The sequence below is a fragment of the Lissotriton helveticus genome, chromosome 1_1 (assembly GCF_964261635.1).
Source record: "Lissotriton helveticus chromosome 1_1, aLisHel1.1, whole genome shotgun sequence".
In the NCBI taxonomy this organism is placed as follows: domain Eukaryota; kingdom Metazoa; phylum Chordata; class Amphibia; order Caudata; family Salamandridae; genus Lissotriton; species Lissotriton helveticus.
This window is the reverse complement of record NC_136057.1, coordinates 1,255,681,741-1,255,701,540: the sequence shown is the minus strand read 5'-3', so window position 1 is coordinate 1,255,701,540 and position 19,800 is coordinate 1,255,681,741. Positions and strand designations below refer to the sequence as shown.

At 48.9% G+C, this 19,800-nt stretch overlaps 1 protein-coding gene across 2 annotated transcripts in view; it reads right to left on the bottom strand.

Moving 5' to 3' along the window:
- LRRK2 (leucine rich repeat kinase 2) overlaps positions 1 to 19,800 on the bottom strand; it is a 2,266,429-nt gene that overhangs the window by 492,664 nt on the left and 1,753,965 nt on the right. For both annotated transcript variants that reach the window (XM_078680082.1, XM_078680090.1), the window contains one exon: positions 5,722 to 5,822. In XM_078680082.1, coding sequence (XP_078536208.1) covers positions 5,722 to 5,822 — 101 coding nt within the window. The remainder of the gene's footprint in view (positions 1 to 5,721; positions 5,823 to 19,800) is intronic.

Sequence of the window (19,800 nt, the reverse complement as noted above, 5' to 3'; positions counted from 1 at the left end):
TGAAAGGGAGCACGGCAAACTGAAAATGCTCCTTGCCTACTGTGAACTGCAGGTAACGCCGGTGGGCCGGCAGGACGGGGATGTGAAAATATGAGTCCTGCAAGTCCAACGCTACCACCAGTCTCGAGGGTCGAGGGCAGCCAAGACCTGAGCCAGAGTCAACATCTTGAACTTCTCCTTCTGGAGAAAGTGATTGACGTTCCTGAGGTCCAAGATGGGCGCAAGCCTCCTTTGTCCTTCTTGGGGAACCAGAAAGTAGTGGGAATAACAAACTTTCCTACTTCTGGCCCAGGAACGCGCTCAATGGACCCCTTGGCCAAGTGGGCCATGACTTCCTGTTGGAGAAGCGCGAAGTGATCCCCCGACATGCGGTGGAACTGAGGTGGCATGGCTGGGGGGGTAGACTTGCAGGGGAGGGAGTAACCCCTCCGGACGAGTTGCAGCACCCACTTGTCGGAAGTGACAGAACGCCAGTGGGGGAGGTGATGTTGAATCCTGCCGCCCACTAGCGTGGGGTGCACCCCGAAATATGGCCGGGCGATGATGCCTGGCCATATTTCTATCGACAGGAGTCCCTGTGGCTGGCCTAGACCAGGTGCCCATCAGAACATCCATCAAGGCGTCATTAAACGGGAGCAGAGATTCCATAGAACTTGCCGCCGGCTGAAGCACCTCAGTAAGGAGGTTGGTCTTGTGGGTGACAGTAGGCAGATCAAGGTCAAGAGCCTCAGCTGCTCTACAGAGCACCATGGTAAACGTGGCGCCCTCCTCCATGATTGCGGGAGGAGACCTAAATCCTGACTCGGAGGAGAGGTCAAGGCCGCCTGCGTCCTCCGAGTCCTCCACCCACTCTTTTTCAGACTCACACTGGCGTACAAGAGGGTCCTCTGACCCTGACCGGTCACCCCCCTCCTCCACGGCCCGTGGTACAGGCGGCAGGGGCAGGGGGCACAGGGGAAAACAAGTGCTCCAACGGCGTCTGTCGGCGTCGATCCGGCTCCATGCCCCAATAAGAGTCCCAAGCGGGAGCAAGTGCAGAGGTGGGACAAACGGAACCGATGGCGGCGCTGGGGAATGGAGCCTGCGGGGGCGCCGGGGCCAGGGCCCGAGCCGCCGCCGGAGGATCTCGGGCACCGGGCAGGAGCTGACGACGGAGCCAGTGGCAAGCAAGGGCCCTCAAAAGGGACCGAGGGGCCCGAAGGCGTGCTGACGGGAACCCTAGGCCTGAAAAGGCGATCCATGGCAGCCAGAAACTCTTTCACCTGGGCCAGAGTCTCCAACGGACCCGGATAAGGTGGGTAGGCCACGGCACTCCCAGGCTCCAACGGAGCAGCAGGGGATGAACCCCTGGCCCCCACGTCCAGAGACTGACGGGTGGCGTCAGTGAGTGATCACGTTTCTTTAGCTTCTTTTTATGATGTTTCTTACCTGATTCTGAGGGTGAAGACTTCGACCCCGAGGAGCGATGGTGATGGCTCCGCGGTTGGTCCCTCGAGCGACCCCTGGACCTCGAACGGCACAGAGTCCCGCAAAGCCTTCGGAGCCATAGCCAGACAGTCGGAACATGACCGGGAGTCATAGTTGCGCTCCAAACAGTAGAGACAGACGCCAAGGGGGTCGGCCACCGACATCGTACGGCAACAGGCCTGCAGGATTTAAATCCAGGAATCCCTACGTGGCACCAGGAGTTAAGGACTCAAAGAAATAGAGACAAAAAGTCTCAAAAAAGGTATTCAAAAAGTGACTAGGGTACGTGCTCTAACCTGATCTGCGCTTGCTGGCGTGGAAAAAGAAAGAATTTACGTCAGAGCACATGCATGGCGCCAAAGTAGTCTCAGTGACGTCATCTTGGTGCTTACAACGCCAGCGTCGGATGCGGAGCCGCACAACGCCACCTTTCGACACGCAGGGGTACTGCTGACAAAAAACTTTACGTATTCAGTCTGACACCTGGGGATATTCTAAGGTAAGGAATCTATCACTAACATGTTTCTTTCAGATGTTCTTATTCACTGATGGCTTTAGAGTCCCTGGATCAAACAAGCCAGCTGGAGTCACTGACATGCGTTGTAATGCACTGTAGATAGCCTGGAATATTTGCTTTTGTACCACTCCGCGCGCACACACACAGAACATCACCAACCACCATGGCTGTGAGTGTCGGACCACTCCTCCCCATGCAACAGCCTCATTATGCACTGCACATGCAGAAGGATGCCAACAGGGAGGGGCCAAGGGCTACACAGCTAACTAGTTTATTCTTATTTTGTAGTGGATATTTATACATCAGTTTCCAAAAATAAATCTGCCACAGCTTGACATCTCATAGGGGAGAAGGTTGTGCTGATCTTGTACACTGTTGAGTCTCCACATCACTTAGATTAGCAGCTGGGTTTAAGCCCTGGGTTTAAGCCTGCTTACTAAGGGAGGCTGTCCAGTACACGCAGCTGCTTCACACTTATGGGCCTTATCTGAGAACACTGCCGTCTTAGGGGTGGAAATACATGACAACATGCTATCATCAGACTGCTCAGACGCGTGCACATAAACAAAACACATTGAAGTGCACTCGGGTAACCCAACTACACACAAGAGACAAACTAAAAGATGGCATACACTAAAAACATCTCAATTTCGCCCGAAGACATTTGAACTGAAAGAGTCTGAGAGTATGTTTTTTGGGAGGTAACATCGCGCACACAGAAACACATTAAAGTGCAGTCGGATAAGCCAACTAGACACAAGAGACAAAAAGATGGCATGCACTAAAAACAAATATGCCTCGTTATCCCCCAGTCTTTTTCCCCACAGGGAATTACAACGCGGTCGTTACAACGACGGCGTTGTAATTCCGCATACCATTACCCCGCAAGTCGTAACAACGACTTGCGGGGGGGGGGTGCTGGACGTTGGAATAGTCTAATTTACTATTCCAACTCCAGTCTGTGCGGACAATAGGGAAGGTGTTGGATTTTAAATCCAACACCTTCTCCCCCCTCCGCAAGTCATTGTTCCGACTTGCGGAGTAATGGTATGCGGAATGATAACGCGGTCGTTGTAACAGCCGAGTTATAATTCCCTGCGGGGAAAAAGTTTTGTGCCAAACATTGTTTACCACTATAAACATCTCAATTTCATCCCAATTGCATTTAAACTGAAAGAGGCTGAGAGTATGCTCCTTGGTAGGTAAAGGCACATAAAAACCAAGAGTAAGTCCCTGCCTGTACTTTTTAAAATGAAAGTGAATTACCTTGAAATGCACACTTCGTCATGTGTTAGTCTTCTTGGTATGCTGCAGCAGCGGCGCTGCCTATCCACTTCTTGGCATTGCACATCTTCCTTGCCGTACCTCTCAACATGGTAGGTTGCAACATCGGGGGCACGGGGGCGGTGGTTTGGCGGCTCCCGATAATGCAAAACACTAAGTGAGGAATATAGTATTGCAAGTTTCAATTTTGCAACCCTCTCCACCTACTTCAAAATGTGAGAGCGGAGGCACTGTAAAGATGGAGTAACTTTATATCACTACCATGCCCGGGTGAGCTTCTTTCCATTTGTGGACCTGCGGGTACCTCGCCTGGTCGACGGCCACCGGGTCCACACACAGTGTAAGCTCTAACACTGCCAGCGAACCGATTGACCAATTGTTTCTGGGTCAACAGTTACAAGAAACACAGCATTTTCCGGCACGTAGCCTGCCCTTTTCAAAGAGTGACTGGTCATCTTTCAGTTCTTTATTACTGTTTGGGGGTCAAACTCGGGTTCTTATACGGTGAAACCTTTGCCCAGAAAGCCCACTGTGTAATAATGACCAAAGAATTAAGTAATACTGTCACAAAATGTGCAGCATTAAACCACATAATTGCCTTTTCTTGCCACATAAATTAGTCAACTCTGCTCCATTAGTCGGTCCTCCTCAGCGGAACAATTCCAGTGGCCCTGAACGAAGAGGACCTCCGCATCAGAAGGTTAGCTATAATTTTGCCAGACAGTTGGTTGGCACAAGACGTTTTTACATACATTCGATACGTACATGGGATTATTTTTTATCACAATGTGTAAAATAGGTGTATTACACTTGTAATCTGCACTAATCACTCACGTTTATGTTTTTATCTTGTGAATATTATATGTTTGCAATATCTCTGAATCATGTAATTGTCGGAGGCTTCAGCAAATTGGAACCACTGTCACTTTTGTTGTTTTAGTTAGGAGATCCTGTCACTTTGTCTATCAAGAAGTTAAAGGGATAACTTCCCAGAGTTGAAAGCGACATTAACAGCCCAAATTGTTCTGGCCTTGACCGACATTCTTTAAAGACTTATTACCCTGTGAAGTGTTATAAGGAAACATGAAACTTGGCGGATAAAGCACATCCTCCACAGTGTCCTCCACTGTGTGGGGAATAGACCATGCCCACTCTGTTATAAGCACCCATCTGGGAACTGGCATCAACCGTAGGGCGCACAGCTGGCAACAATAAACAGCTGTGAGCATCATTGAACAAAGGTTATTTCAAAATGTATTAACAGCCTTAGAAGCGGTATAGAATTGTATATATATATATATATATATATATATATATATATATATATATATATATATATGTGCACAATGTGTGTACGATAAAACGTACACACTTGCTTTTTTTCATTAGTGTGCCATGCTAATATAAACAGCGCGCCTGTGTCGATAAAACGTACAAGCACACTATTGTTGTTTTGTTACTTTTCATTAGTGTGCCATGCTAAAATAAACCGTGTGCCTGTGCAGATATAAGGCATGTGCGCGGCTGAGACTGAAGTCACAGTGGCAAGGCTGTTGTTGCCACCCAGAGGGTATAGCCGCCTAATGGGAAAAGGAGGAAGCAGATGGTGTCTACAACAAAGAGCGGGCGGTGATTTGGTGGTCCTTGGTGAGAGAGCTTGCAACACAATCAAAACAAACTGGGACGGGCAGAAGGCAGAAATGTAATTAAAAAAATAATTCAACTGAAAAGAAGCAGACGGGGAAATGCAAGGTTTCTGCCAGAGGGTGGTCGGAGGGTGGAAGCAGCAACGGACCTAACGTAACATTAAAAACAAGGAAGGAGTCCCTAAACATGACATACCAACAGCTGCAGCGCAATGAAACTATAGTTGGTTGGTGCTGCTTCCAATAAAAAACGGAAGTGATGCATTGGACCAACAACCAATAGGGAGGTCGGAAAACGTAAATAAGCCAATTACAAGCAGCAGGTGGGATTACCCTCACTATATGGATTACTAGATGTCTCGGAGAGACAGCGTCTGTGCGCTGCTACGCGAGACCTAAAAAAGAAGGAAAGGGAAAAGAATAAAGAGGGTGTATGGAGTGTACTCACATCATCAAAACAGGAAAGTGGGAAATAGAAAGAATGAAGAAAAGGGAACAAGAGAGAGAAAACAAAGTGTGCAAAAAAAGAAAGTCACAAATAATTTGAAAAGAATCGAAGTACTAATGAAGTATGTACATGCAAGTAGCTGCTTAGCCACTCATACGCAGCTAAGCCGTTATTTTACTTTGCAACGAGGATATGATATTTTCAACAATAGGCCAAATAAAGCAATGTTTATTGTCACAGTAAGAAATTCAAACTTTTTAATTGCTCAGCATTGAAAATTTAAATTGAAATGATTGAATTTGTCATGAATTACCAATATACCAGTTAACCACCCACAAATAAACATATTTTGCTGATACCTTTGCAGAGGTGGGCCTATCCTCAGGATTTTCTTTCATACAAGATTTGATCAAATCTTCAACTTCAGGCCAAGGCGTGCAGTTATACTCCTTCACAGGATCTGTAACATTAGAAAGTACGCTGCAGTTGTTAAAAATGTTTAGTTTAGGAGATGATTAACCCAATGTAATAAAAGGTTTTATTATTCACCAAATGAAATATTTGCCAGCGTCATATTATTACAAAAGCATGAGCAATGCAGTGTGGTATCTTCACAATGTACTCACAATTGCGGAACATAACATTTCCAAATTGGTTCGATGCAAGAGCCAGAGTTACCTCACCTGTTTTGGCACATGCATATGACCAACATCTAGGTCTGGCCTGCAATTGTTCACAGAACTTTAAAGATAACAAACATTACTTGTGATGGGTTAAAAGCAGAAATTAGATGTGGGAGCAGTAATTAGACTGGCACAGGCTGTATAAGAACCAACTTCAGGAACAGAAACCCCAGACAAGAGTCAGAACAGTCACAAACACAACACTGCATAAGACTTTGACTTGCACTCACATAAGTTGCTGAAAAAACACAAGACCTTTTTGGGGTGAAAAGAAACCCAACGAGATTTCGGAGACAATCATGCCAGTCAGACCTGCGAAGAGTCACTCCTCACGGGTTAAAGTAATGCATTTCCCTACTTGTACCAGCATTACCACACAGCACAGAAACATTACCTCGCACAACGCAGAGTTCTTCTTGAAGTCTCTGATGATATTACTAAAATGCACTCGGGTTCAGCAGAGATTCCAGAGCCACCCTGCCTTTGACTCTGTATCTAGCGAGTTCAATATGTTCCACTTTTGCTGCCTATTGTGGCGGCTTGACCTCCCCATGTCAGGCCAGATATTATCCCTCGTCCACACATAGAGGGTGACCAGGGCCGTCTTTAGGGGAGTACGATTGGTGCGGCCGCATTGGGGGCTAACATGTGGAGGGGGAGCTAACCTCAGAGGGGGCGCTGTGTTTAGCAATAACTAATGATTGGAGAGATGAGGGGAACGTTTGCCCGGTGTTAGTGAAAGAATCCGAGGAGGTGGTCATGGTGTGCGGGGGCACAAAACATGATAGCCGCACTGAGCTCCACCAGTGCTAAAGCCAAAAGTGAGGGTCACGCCTGTTCCAGTTTAATTCCCAATTCCACCAGGCCCATTCCATCACTTCCTCGCGAAGACTGCCATCACGCACATGACACCCAAGTGCTTCCTTGGATTTTCTGCCTGGATTGTACACGGAGCTTGACCAGACCACTAATCTGCAACTCACCTTCCTCGCAGGACCCTGTGCCAGCTCCCCCTGCAACAGTTCTCCTGTTCAGCTTTCCCGCAGTCCGCTACCCTCTGCTGTCTATCTGCTGCCCTCTGTTTGTTCCTTCTCTGCTTGTTTCTTACTCTGTTTTGCCATTCACCTAGTTTATCTGCCCTCTGCTTTGCCTGTTTTTCTGCCCTTCATTTTGTCTTTTCTGCTCGTTTTCCAGCCTTTTGTTTGCCCTTTTCATTTCGTGTTTCTGCCCTCTGTTGTGCCCTTTTCTGCCCTGTTTTGCCTTTCTGCTCGTTATTCTGCCCTCTGTTTTGCCTTTGGTGCTCCTTTTTCTAGCCTCTTGCCTTTTCCTGCTCGATTTTCTGTGCTTTGTTTTGTCTTTTTCTGTTTGTTTCTTCCCTCTTTCTGCCATTTCCTCAAGACCTGGCTTTTCAACGGAGACGTCACATCCCAGCGCCCAGATAACCCCAGGGCAACAGTGGCACGCTCTACAAATACCGATTGATTGGTTCTACAAATGCTGCATTTAAGTCTCAATGAATCAGTCCCTAAGGGTTGCTTCCTCAACGTCCCCAGACACCAGTCCTGTTGATGACCCTGTCAAGTCTTAACTAAAGGATCGAAACATCAACATCAACTAAAGGATCGAAACATTAGCATTTGGACTGCTTATGTCACTGAGCTACCAAGGCTGGAGGAAATAGGTACCGTCATTCATACTTATAGACTAGATTACCTGCAGCCATGATCTATGTACTTCATTTTCTCTACACTTTATACTAGGGTGATACACTGTTAGACCTGACATGCTTGAGATAGTGTTTCCCTAAATTTAAACTTTTTTTTTTCTCATGGGTTTTGCTGATGGTCTTTTATTGGTCTTAGGGCTGTGGGACCTTTCCCACTGTAAATATTTTTAAACATGTGTCAAGCCAGCCATTGCAGGCCTGTGTGTGTGCAATTGCACTTATGATCAGGTTGGCCTTTCTAAACCACTGGCCAATCCTAAGAGGACCTTTCACTACAACTAGGGCATTCCTGGGGTAAGTCATAAGGGGTGAAGCAAGTGGTAGGTAAAAGGCAGGGCAGGTACATATGTGTGTTCCAGGGGTGAAGCAAGTGGTAGGTGAAAGGCAGGGCAGGTACATATGTGTGTTCCCTGCCCAGCTAGAGCAGAATACACATGTGTGTTTTCACTACCTATGAGGTATGCCCTTCCCATAGGTTAACATGGGGGAATGGTGGATATTATTTGAAGCGGCAATAGTGGTTGCAGTGGAGCAGCCTCATAATGTTTCCTATCATTGGATTCACAATGACAAACCCTCTCCTGTGGTAAAGGTGGATTTGTCATTAACAGCTCAGAAATGCCACTTCTATAAAGTGAACAAAGCAAGCACAAGGAAATGATGGAAGGAGCGCTTAAACCTTTCAGAGACTCACCCCAGTCACAGATCTGAGTTGAATCCATCATCATTCTTTAGCTCACTTCACCACCCCAGTTCAGACACAGCTATATGCAAATCAGTCTTGACCCTGTGCCACATGGAAACAGTCCAGACAGAACGGCCAAGCCATGAGTGTCTGAAAAGTTTCGGCACTCCGTCCATCATCTCCTGGTGTTTACTTCTATGAAGTTGGCATTTACCTGCTCTAAAGCACTTCCCAGTGACAGCTATAAACACTGGGCTTGCAAATGGAACAACAGACCTCTGCCAGTTGAGGGTCTGGCTGGATAGACTGGAGGGAGAGTTTTTGACACTTGGCATCAGGGAAGCCAGATCATGGCCTTACTAAAGATTAGGAACTACATTCCACTGCCCCATGGCAGACACAACTGAAATTTAGGGGAGACATCTGTGGTTCAAAGGGAAACTCTCCGAACTATCCCCAACTTCAAAGGCACACTACAAGCATTGTGCCTCATTTCCAGGGAGGTTAGAAGTTTGCAACTCTTTGTTGTGTTTGAACTGAATGGTTTAGTGCGACCTCTATCAACACGCACCAGGAGTTATGCCTCATTTCCAGGGAGGATTGGAATTTACAACTCTTCATTGTGTGTGCTCAGGCAGGATTGCTGCCATTGGAAGGAACCATGCACTCTTCCTGAATAGGGGCTGGCCTGGGCCGACTACCTGCTGCCGTGTGGCACCCTGAAGTGTGCTCTACAAGGGCTAGTTGGTTTGCCTCCTGTTCTCTCGTGGAGGTCTCAGGTACATCAAAGCCATCCCGGGAGAGATCAACACAGTCTACTTGTGACACCTGGAGAGCGGTGCCATCTTAAGTGCCCACATTGTCTGCGGGATCTGGTAGCACGGCGTGAGTGTGGAACTAAGATTATGCCTGGAGATCGGACTGACTTCTGGGTAGCCCCAAAAGTGTTGCCAGCATCTAAGGAGTGAGGCCCCTGCATTGTGGGGACATCAACACACCTAAGCGTCTTGTTGGTGGTGAGCTGAATGACCAGTTGCGGAACCCTGCGTGTCCTGCTTCATCTATCTTGCCACATCTCTCTTGTGTGACACACCAATTGCATGCTCATTGCGTGTCATGTCTGATTCACAGGTTGCGAGCCTCGAAGGGGAGGATGTACCCGTAGAAGTGCCTCATTCTACCTCTTGCGGCACTGCAGAACTTGTGTCTGTGTGTGTGACCAGAATTGTCTGGTGGGACCTGTGTCAACGCACACCAGGCGTTGTGCCTCGTTTTCAGTGAGATACGGATTTTGCAACTCTTCGTTGTGTGTGAACTGAATTGTATGGGGTGACCTGTATCAACAAGCACCAAGCATTGTGCCTCATTTCCGGGGAGGTACGGATTTTGCAACTCTTCGTTGTGTGTGATCAGAACTGTCTGGTGCAACTCATATCAACGCGCCTTATTTCCAGGAAGGTGGGGAGGATGTTCCGTTGGGCCCGGATTGCCTGGGTGCTACTTTGATCGACGTGTGCCAGACCTGGTGCCTCCTTCTTCCAAGATCATTAGAAACCACAGGGGCTGTCCAACAACCCTGAACCAGGGACAAACAGTCGATGCACTAACAGGAGGTTCAGGAGAAAGGTCACATAAACTATGCAACTCCACACATCCAATTTAAAAATGAAAACAATGGTGAATAAACAAAAAGAAACAAGTGAAGAAGCCTATCAATTCATTAACTCAAAAAAATTCCAATATCAAGAAGTTATTATTTATTATTTATTATTTATTACATATAGCAAGAATTTAAAAAGGGGAAAACAGTTATGCTCAAGACAAAGTGCTGGTATACAAGAAAACAAACATATCACAAACCAAACAAGTGGCTAACGGAAACATTACATATTTAAAGGAACAACACAGACATAAATAATGTGTCCTTGGATAATTTTGGCCACAAAAGCGTCGACGGTGTTTCGACCGCTGTATTATTACATGGTCATCTTCAGGACTCAAAATTTGCTTGAGCGTTACAAATCTGTATAAAAACACACGAACCAATCAATAATTGTTGGTTGTCCGAAGAGTTCCAACGTGCCACAGATGAAGTTTGGGTGGGGCACAATGTGTCAGAGATATTTAATTAGATCTGTCGATGATGCCAAAGGTCCACCATAAAATACCCCCAGTTAATCGGCGGTTGTATTTCGGCACCCGCAGCAATCAAGTTTCTTTTTGTTTATTCACCATTGTTTCCATTTTAAAATTGGATGTGTGGAGTTGCATAGTTTATGTGACCTTTCTCCTGAACCTCCTGTTAGGTGCATCGTCCTTCTTCCAAGAGGCTCCCCTGCTTTATCTCCCATTCAGCGATTATTCCTTTTGTGCCCTCAGTGCAAGAACAAACTGCCTTCTCCTCACTCGGCTCGACGACTTTGTGCTGACAGCTAGTATTACCCGATCGGGCCTGAATGATGAGAGTAATTCACTGGGCTAAAGAACGCTCCAGAGAGCGATCGGAAGTGGGGCATGAGACTGCATGACCCCCCCCCCCCCCCTTTGCTCCACAGAACTGGGCTGGTGCCAGAAGGCACATTGTGGAATGCTTTGATAGAATGACTATTGCCCTCAGTTGCTTCTGCTCCACATACTGTGGGTGAACTTCCCCAGTGGTGACCAACCCCCCATTTGTCGACTGCTGCCTAATTAGCCCTGCTACCTACCCCCATGTTTCAATGGGGCTATGACTAAGTGTGATTTTGGCTGCGATCGGCCTAGTATCAGGGGGAGGTATTCTTTATTTCCAATCCGTGGGTGTGGGGTAGTCGAGGTTAGCTGAATGGTGGAATAGGGCTTAGGCCACGGGGTCTGCATGTGCATTATCAACTGACCTGCCAGATATCAGTTGCACCGCATTATGGTGTTGAGTGCATGTGCGTGTGTGAATGTGCTCCATACGGACCTGCCTGATATCCGTGGCACCGCATATTGATGCTGAGTGTGTGTGGGAGTGACTGCATGAGGTCTGCCTGTTATTGATTACACTGCACAGCGGTGTTGCTTTCTACATTGATTCTTTGCCAAATTAATACTACATTTGACACCGGTTTTTACCCATGTGGCCTTGCCCTCGGTGTTGCTTAAAAGTATTGCAATTATCTATGTGTACACATCACTGAAATTGCTGTGATTTTGGGTGCACCCTATAATTTGTGGTACTGAATTATAATAATTGCCAGGTACTGAATTATAATAATGCCCAGGGTGAGCCTAGGTCTGACATTGTTTTGCACCGCATAAGTGTGCTGGAGGGTAACGTAGGAACTTTCCCAGGTGTACATATGACTAATGTCATTTTAATACAATAGGGCCTAGTACTGCTGGTGATAAGTTCCATGTGTGAGGGGGGCGTGGCCGGACGAGCAGCGAGATGGCCGCCTAACCAGCGAGCTCCGCCGGCTGTAATCAAAATCCTGCATTAATCCTGCTATTTCGTGTCACACGCATGTCTGGCCAGTACGCAACGGTGACAGATTACCTGAGGCATAATCGACCGAAAAATCGGCGCCTTGGAGCACCCGCAACACCCTGATACGGACTCCGCTGTTTTCGCCGGAAGGGTTATGCTGCGAGGCCCGACGGCCCTGGAGGTCTGTGTGGGAGCTGTGCGCTATCTGAGGGCGTGGCGCCGTGGGCCCGGACTGCTGAGAAGCTCCGCAACCGGCGAGGTCCCGACAATCGAATCAACAACGGTGGGGGTAAGGCTCCGGAATACTGGGGGTCAAGCCACATGTTAAAATACTACAGTGTATGCCTGCCGCACCTCCGGGGAACTGAACGGCCTCACTTTGTTGATCGGCAGCGTGGGCGGCCGCCATCCTAGATTGGGACTGAGCACCGAAACTGGAAGCCACTGCAGGCGGGGCCTTGTAGGCAGGGAGCCCTCGGCGCTAACATCGGCACCCCTAAGAATCCGCTGTCACACGGCGCACGGGAGCCCTGGTTGCATTGGCTGCGTTCCCATATCCATATCTGTTGTGCTTACCGCGGAGGTGGCGACGCTCATTGACTATTGCGATATTGCAACGGTGTGCCCAAAAGCTGCTGTGAGACGGACCGCTCTGTGATAGATGTGCTCTGACCGACACTGGGACTGTACACACTTAGAGGGCCTGACATACCCAAACTCTCAAGCCACCGGATTGCTGCCTGCTAAGTGACGTGCCTGGTGACAGCTGGAAACACTTGTCCCGGCCCTGCCGATGTAGGAGATGTGGGGGAAATCATGCTTGTCAGGGCCTAGCGTCCTGTGCTGGATCTTGCCAATTTTGCTGTCCACGCGCCTTGTGCTCCCCTACTTGTGAACGCAGGTACAATCAGCCCGTACGTGACGGGGAACCCTGTCCCGTCCTATATCATAGCGCACCTGACGATTGTCTGTTAGTCATGGGGAAGGGAGATCCGCGCCAGCCGAGGCTCACGTTTGAGCAAAAGAAGACGTCCAAGCAGGCCGAGCAGGACACTGGTGCATCCGGGAGTCCTACCGCAGAGACATCTCAGGACATAGATGTGACTGCACTACTTCTGGAGGTGAGGTCCAGCCTGAAAAGTATCGATGCAAAACTCGACAACATGACAGCTCAACTGGACAGTGTGAGATCTCAGGTGGCCACCCATGAAATGCGCATCGATAGTCTAGAGAACAGACACACTGAGTGCTGCGAATTCCAACAGGGAACCAAGGCCCACATAAGCAGCCTGGAAAAGAGGATAGATGTGCTCTGCGCCAAAGCTGATGACCTTGAAGCGCGCTCTCGAAGATGCAATGTCCGAATCACGGGCATTCCAGAGACAACGGCGATGGGGAAAATGGAGGTCTTTGTGTCAGACCTATTGCACGAACTTTTTGATCCTAATCTGTCCTCTGTCTTCACTGTGGAACGGGCCCACAGAACGCTGGGGAAAAAGCCACCCCTGGGAACCCCACCAAGACCGACACTAGCCAAGCTGTTAAACTACCAAGACAGAGACCGCATACTGCGATTGGCTAGAGAGAAGGGGAAAATATCACACAAAGGAAATGTTATATCCTTCTTTCCCGACTTCACGTCCCTGGTGCAAGCTGCGCGCAAGGAGTTTCTACCGGCTAAAAAAATACTGCTCCAGGCACAGATCCCGTACTCTCTCATGTACCCAGCTAAGCTTCGGGTTGTGCACGACGGCACGACCCACCACTTTCTGGACGCGGGGTCCGCCCTAAAATTTGCAAAACACATATGCAATCCCAGATCAAGGAGGAAGACAGATGCTGGGGCTGAGGCCGTAAGCCAGATGAGTGACAATGATTGAATTGTCGGCCCACAATGACACTATTTACTGGTCGCGCATGGCCTGGTTTTGATGGTTTCATAATTTGTCTTCTGCGACTACCACTGTGTTCCTATACTGGTACTGTAAGTTGCCGCATGTGACTGGCTGGGAAGTTGCGTTATGCTTTTCTCCTACTTTGTTTAATATAGAAATAGCCTAACTAACGCAGCCACCCTGTGTGAGCAGGGGTGTACGCTCGAGATGCCACGCCTCCAAGGGGTTTCTCCCGCAATGCTACTGTTCTACTGTTTTGGCGCCATTTGTTTGGGCGACCTTGGCGCATTAGGGGGGGTTTCGACACAACCTGTTTGGGGGGGTTGGTGTGGGTGGGGGGAGGTGTTGGGCTGGGAGTTCTTTGGTGTATCGTCAGATGTATTGTAATCAGCCTGTTTTGTTGAAAATCAGAATGCGCGTCATGGGTCGCGTGGTAGGAGGACATGTGCTTGATCACTGCGCTCAATGGGGGTGACCCGACTCTTAACATGGAACATAAGGGGCTTAGGCGACCACAGAAAATCCAGACTCATGCACAGATACCTACTCAGACACAACATAGATATTTGTTTCTTACAAGAAACGCATATCAACTCATCCTGCTCTCCTAGGCTTAAATACTCTAGGTGGGGTTCTGTATACTCGGCCATCTATTCCAATTATGCCAGAGGTGTAGCCATTCTTCTGCGCCGCGGTGTGGATTGGAGGGAAGTATCTGCGCTGGTGGATGAGGATGGAACATATGTCGTTCTCCATGGGGTTTTGATGGGCAAAGAGGTGGTAATGGTTGCCATATATGGTCCGAATGTAGACGACCCGGAATTCTTCAGAGCAATCTGGGCTAAGATAGATGTTACTGGCTGCTCCACTGTCATATGGGGTGGGGACTTTAATGTAGTGCTAGACGACACAATTGATAGAAAGGGCGCATCCAGGCAAATGCACCCACAAGCACGCCAGGCACTAACGGATATCATATGTGAGGGCTCCCTTGTTGATGTGTGGAGGGCTCGCAACACGGACGCAAGAGTAGGTACATGTATATCCGCTCACCATGCTGCCTGGTCCAGACTGGATTTTTGGTTGGTCTCGGCAGAAGTAGCCACTTGGACCACACGAGTGGATATACTGGCCAGGTCTCTGTCCGACCACTCCCCATGTTTACTAGTGCTAGACATTCCAGGCAACCAGAGTAGTGCCTTCTCCTGGCGTCTCCCGCCAGATGCATTCCAAGATGCCGCTTTCACTGAGGAAATCAGGCAAGACATTGTTGATTACTTTGCTACTAACACTGGCACGGTCAAACTTGATGCTGTCCTCTGGGACGCATTTAAAGTGGTGATACGGGGGCAGTGTATTGCACGCAGGGCTGGAGTCCTAAAGTCCATCAGGAACACACTGGCAATGATAGGGGGAGAACTGAAAGTCCTTGAGCGTTCATTTTGTGAAGCCCAGACACCTGCGCTGGCAGGGCAGATTAAGGCCAAGTTGCTAAGCTTTGCTGAGGAGGCGCAGCGTGAACTAAAATTTTTGGGGAAGCAAGCTGAAGCCCGCCGATATGGCGAAGGAGATAGACCAAGCCGTACTCTAGCCAGGATGGTTAAATCCACTCCCACTCCCACACGGGTACATACTGTGGTTGATCACACAGGAAAGGCACTGACGGACCAGCGGGAGATACTACAGTCCTTCGCCACTTACTATGCCACATTGTACAAATCCACACATAATTTATCAGAAGACACACTTGAGGCCTTTTTGGAATCCATAGCGCTTGTGTGGTTTAACAATGCACACAGGCAATACATGGACCGCCCCGTAATGGTACAGGAGATCGCAACCACCATTAAAGCGCTACCACTAAATAAGGCGCCAGGTCCAGATGGACTAACGGCAGCCTTCTATAAAACATACACAGAGGAGCTTGCTCCTCGCTTGCACGCTGTATTTGTTGAAGCGCAAGAAGTAGGGATACTGCCGGACTCGATGAGGGAGGCCCTTATTGTCACGCTACTTAAACCTGACAAAGATGATAAATGCATAGACTCTTACCGCCCTCTATCCCTCATTAATGTAGATGTCAAGATCTACGCTAAGATTATAGCCGATCGTCTACAGCCATTGCTCCCATATGTGGCCCTGCCAGATCAATCAGGGTTCATACCAGGACGCTCCACCACGCATAATCTACGAACGGTTTTTTCTGCACTACACTACCTCCACCCGGACACACAGGCTGCTGTGGTATTTCTGGACGCAACAAAAGCCTTTGATTCCCTTGAGTGGTCGTTCCCTTTTACCATACTGACACGCATGGGGGTTCAGTCCACTATTCATAAATTTAATTTGCTTACTCTATACCGCCCCTAGGGCCAGAATAAGACTAAATGGCATGATATCTGACCCATTTCCAATCTCCAGAGGGACCAGACAGGGCTGCCCACTGTCCCCCCTCCTATTCGCCATTGCTATGGAGCCACTTGCTGCTAGAATTAGACAGCACCATACGGCAAGGGGCATTGCATTCAGCTCCCGTAGCCTACTCATCTCCCTGTACGCGGATGATGTGACCTTGTATGTAAACAACCCAAACGAGAACCTCAACCCGTTGCTGCAGGAGTTTGTCAAGTTTGGGGGTCTATCCGGCATCTCCATAAACTGGTCTAAGTCAGTCATATTTTCACTCACTGATAGAACCACAGAGGTACACTCAGATTATCCCCTCGGAAGGGAGGCAGACAAAGTGAAATACTTGGGAATTTGGATAAGCAGGAACATACAGGAGATCTGGAATCTCAACTTTGGCAGAGCGGTCACCTGGCTTGAGGGTAAAGTAGCGATTTCGTCCAGGCTTCCCCTCTCCTTAGCAGGTAGAATTGCACTAGCAAAAATGATTGTGCTGCCCAAGTTCCTCTATTTATTTGCCAATGTGCCAATTCCACTGACACAACACTTCTTTGCACGTTTACGCTCCAATCTGTTGGCACTTGCTTGGACAGGGGGTCAAGCCAGAGTATCATGGGCACTACTGACACTCCCGCTGCGTCAGGGGGGCTTGGGGGCACCAGACATGCATCTATACGCACTTTGCGCACAGGCCCAATACCTGCATTTCTGGGCCTACCCCACGCCTTACCAACCACACGTAGCAGTGGAGATCGACATGGTCTCTCCGCTTCTGCTCAATGTGGCCCTATATCACAAAGCACCGCGACCATCACAGGATATCAACACAGCGGATATGCTCCGCTGGTCCTGGAGAGAGCTATTGAAACGATCTTCAGTTCCCCTGTTGTATGCGCCCGCGATGCCCCTCAAACAGAATCCCATGTTCCCATGCTTAGAGGCCAACAGCGGCGATATATCTATTGCTGGCACCACCTTGCGCACATTCGCAGACATATACCCGGAAGGCACATTCCTGGAGTTGCCCACAGAAACAGCAGAGAACACGGTGGCTTTTGCCGACAAATTCACATACCACAAGCTCAAAGCTGCATGCAGGGCACTTGGGGATTGCTTCCCTGAGGAACAGCCGCAGTTACTGGCACTACAAAACATATTATCTAGAGCATCCCGCAAAAAACTTGTGTCCAGGCTGTACAATTCCATGCAGGGACAAACCCAATTGGTGGTGCCCAAATCGCAGCAATTATGGGGTGAAGAGCTGGAAGAGCCTCTGACGGATGAGCAGTGGACTTTCTGCTGCGGGCAGCTGTCGGCACTATCCCCAAACTATAAACTTAGACTTGTGCACTTCAAGTTCTTACATAGATTCTACCGCACCCCAATCTCTCTTCACCGCATGGGCCTTAGAGAAGATGACAGATGCTGGAAATGTGGGGCGGAGAGGGCTTCCTTCCTGCACGTGGCCTGGCACTGCCCGGCGCTCTTCTGAGTACTGGATCGAAATATTTGATGCCATTAATCAAATCCTTGGTAGGGCTGATGCACCATTGCCGCTACTGGGGATCCTTGGCTGGGTCGCGGACACCGCCCCCGCTAGCCAAAAGCTCCATGCGCTACTGCTGCTATATGCCAAGAGGCGGGTGGCCATTGCCTGGGGGCGGAAGACTAAACCGAGACTCAGCGACTGGCTATCTGATGTGACATATGGGCATGCGCAGCTGGGTTCCTATTGGGAACTGATGCCATCAAATGCACGCCCGAGAGACATCTGGAACCCTTCCTGCAGTGGTCACGTAACAGACCGTCTCCACCCGAGACGGCTCCTGGGAGCCCGGCTGTGCATGCCTAGCCTGTTGTTATGCTTCTACCAGTGCTCTAATGGGTCTGACAGACATTATCACAGCTTGTGGAGCAGCGGAGGTGGGAGTCCTGGTGCATAACGCTTGGACTCCAGTGGTTGCTACGCGCATTGAGTTGCAATTTCCACTCAGACTGACATCATTGTTATACGGCGCTGTCTGATTGCCATTCCTGACCCGACATAGCACAATATTGTATTTATGCTTTCCTATATAAATGCTGCTAAATTTGTTTTCATTAATGGTCACACTGACGAACACCTATGTTACTGTTACAAAAAAGCGATATAAAAGGGGATGATGGACGGAGCGTTTGAATAAATCAAACACTCACCCCCAGTCAACTGATCTGGGTTTAATTCATCACCATTCTTTAGTTCACTCAGCCACCCCAGTTCAGACATGGCTATATGCAAATCAGTCTGACCCTGTGCCTAAAGAATGGTGATGGATTAAACCCAGATCAGTTGACTGGGGGTGAGTGTTTGATTTACTCAAACGCTCCGTCCATCATCCCCTTTTGTATCGCTTTGTTCGCCCTAAGTGTGGCAGGGTATGCTCAGACGTGAGTCCCTTGCTCACTTGGCCACTGGATTCAAGATAGCCTGGCTGATGAGGATTATGAATCCGAAACCGGTCCCAGGATGCTTGTTTCCGGTCCATGGAAGACATGGCTTGGCAGTTCGGGCTGGACTGTTCCCATGAGGCACAGGGTCAGACTGATTTGCATATAGCCATGTCTGAAATGGGGTGGCTGAGTGGGCTAAAGAATGGTGATGGATTAAACCCAGATCAGTTGACTGGGGGTGAGTGTTTGATTTACTCAAACGCTCCGTCCATCATCCCCTTTTGTATCGCTTTGTTCGCCCTAAGTGTGGCAGGGTATGCTCAGACGTGAGTCCCTTGCTCACTTGGCCACTGGATTCAAGATAGCCTGGCTGATGAGGATTATGAATCCGAAACCGGTTCCAGGATGCTTGTTTCCGGTCCATGGAAGACATGGCTTGGCAGTTCGGGCTGGACTGTTCCCATGAGGCACAGGGTCAGACTGATTTGCATATAGCCATGTCTGAAATGGGGTGGCTGAGTGGGCTAAAGAATGGTGATGGATTAAACCCAGATCAGTTGACTGGGGGTGAGTGTTTGATTTACTCAAACGCTCCGTCCATCATCCCCTTTTGTATCGCTTTGTTCGCCCTAAGTGTGGCAGGGTATGCTCAGACGTGAGTCCCTTGCTCACTTGGCCACTGGATTCAAGATAGCCTGGCTGATGAGGATTATGAATCCGAAACCGGTCCCAGGATGCTTGTTTCCGGTCCATGGAAAACATGGCTTGGCAGTTCGGGCTGGACTGTTCCCATGAGGCACAGGGTCAGACTGATTTGCATATAGCCATGTCTGAAATGGGGTGGCTGAGTGGGCTAAAGAATGGTGATGGATTAAACCCAGATCAGTTGACTGGGGGTGTTTGATTTACTCAAACGCTCCGTCCATCATCCCCTTTTGTATCGCTTTGTTCGCCCTAAGTGTGGCAGGGTATGCTCAGACGTGAGTCCCTTGCTCACTTGGCCACTTGATTCAAGATAGCCTGGCTGATGAGGATTATGAATCCGAAACCGGTCCCAGGATGCTTGTTTCCGGTCCATGGAAGACATGGCTTGGCAGTTCGGGCTGGACTGTTCCCATGAGGCACAGGGTCAGACTGATTTGCATATAGCCATGTCTGA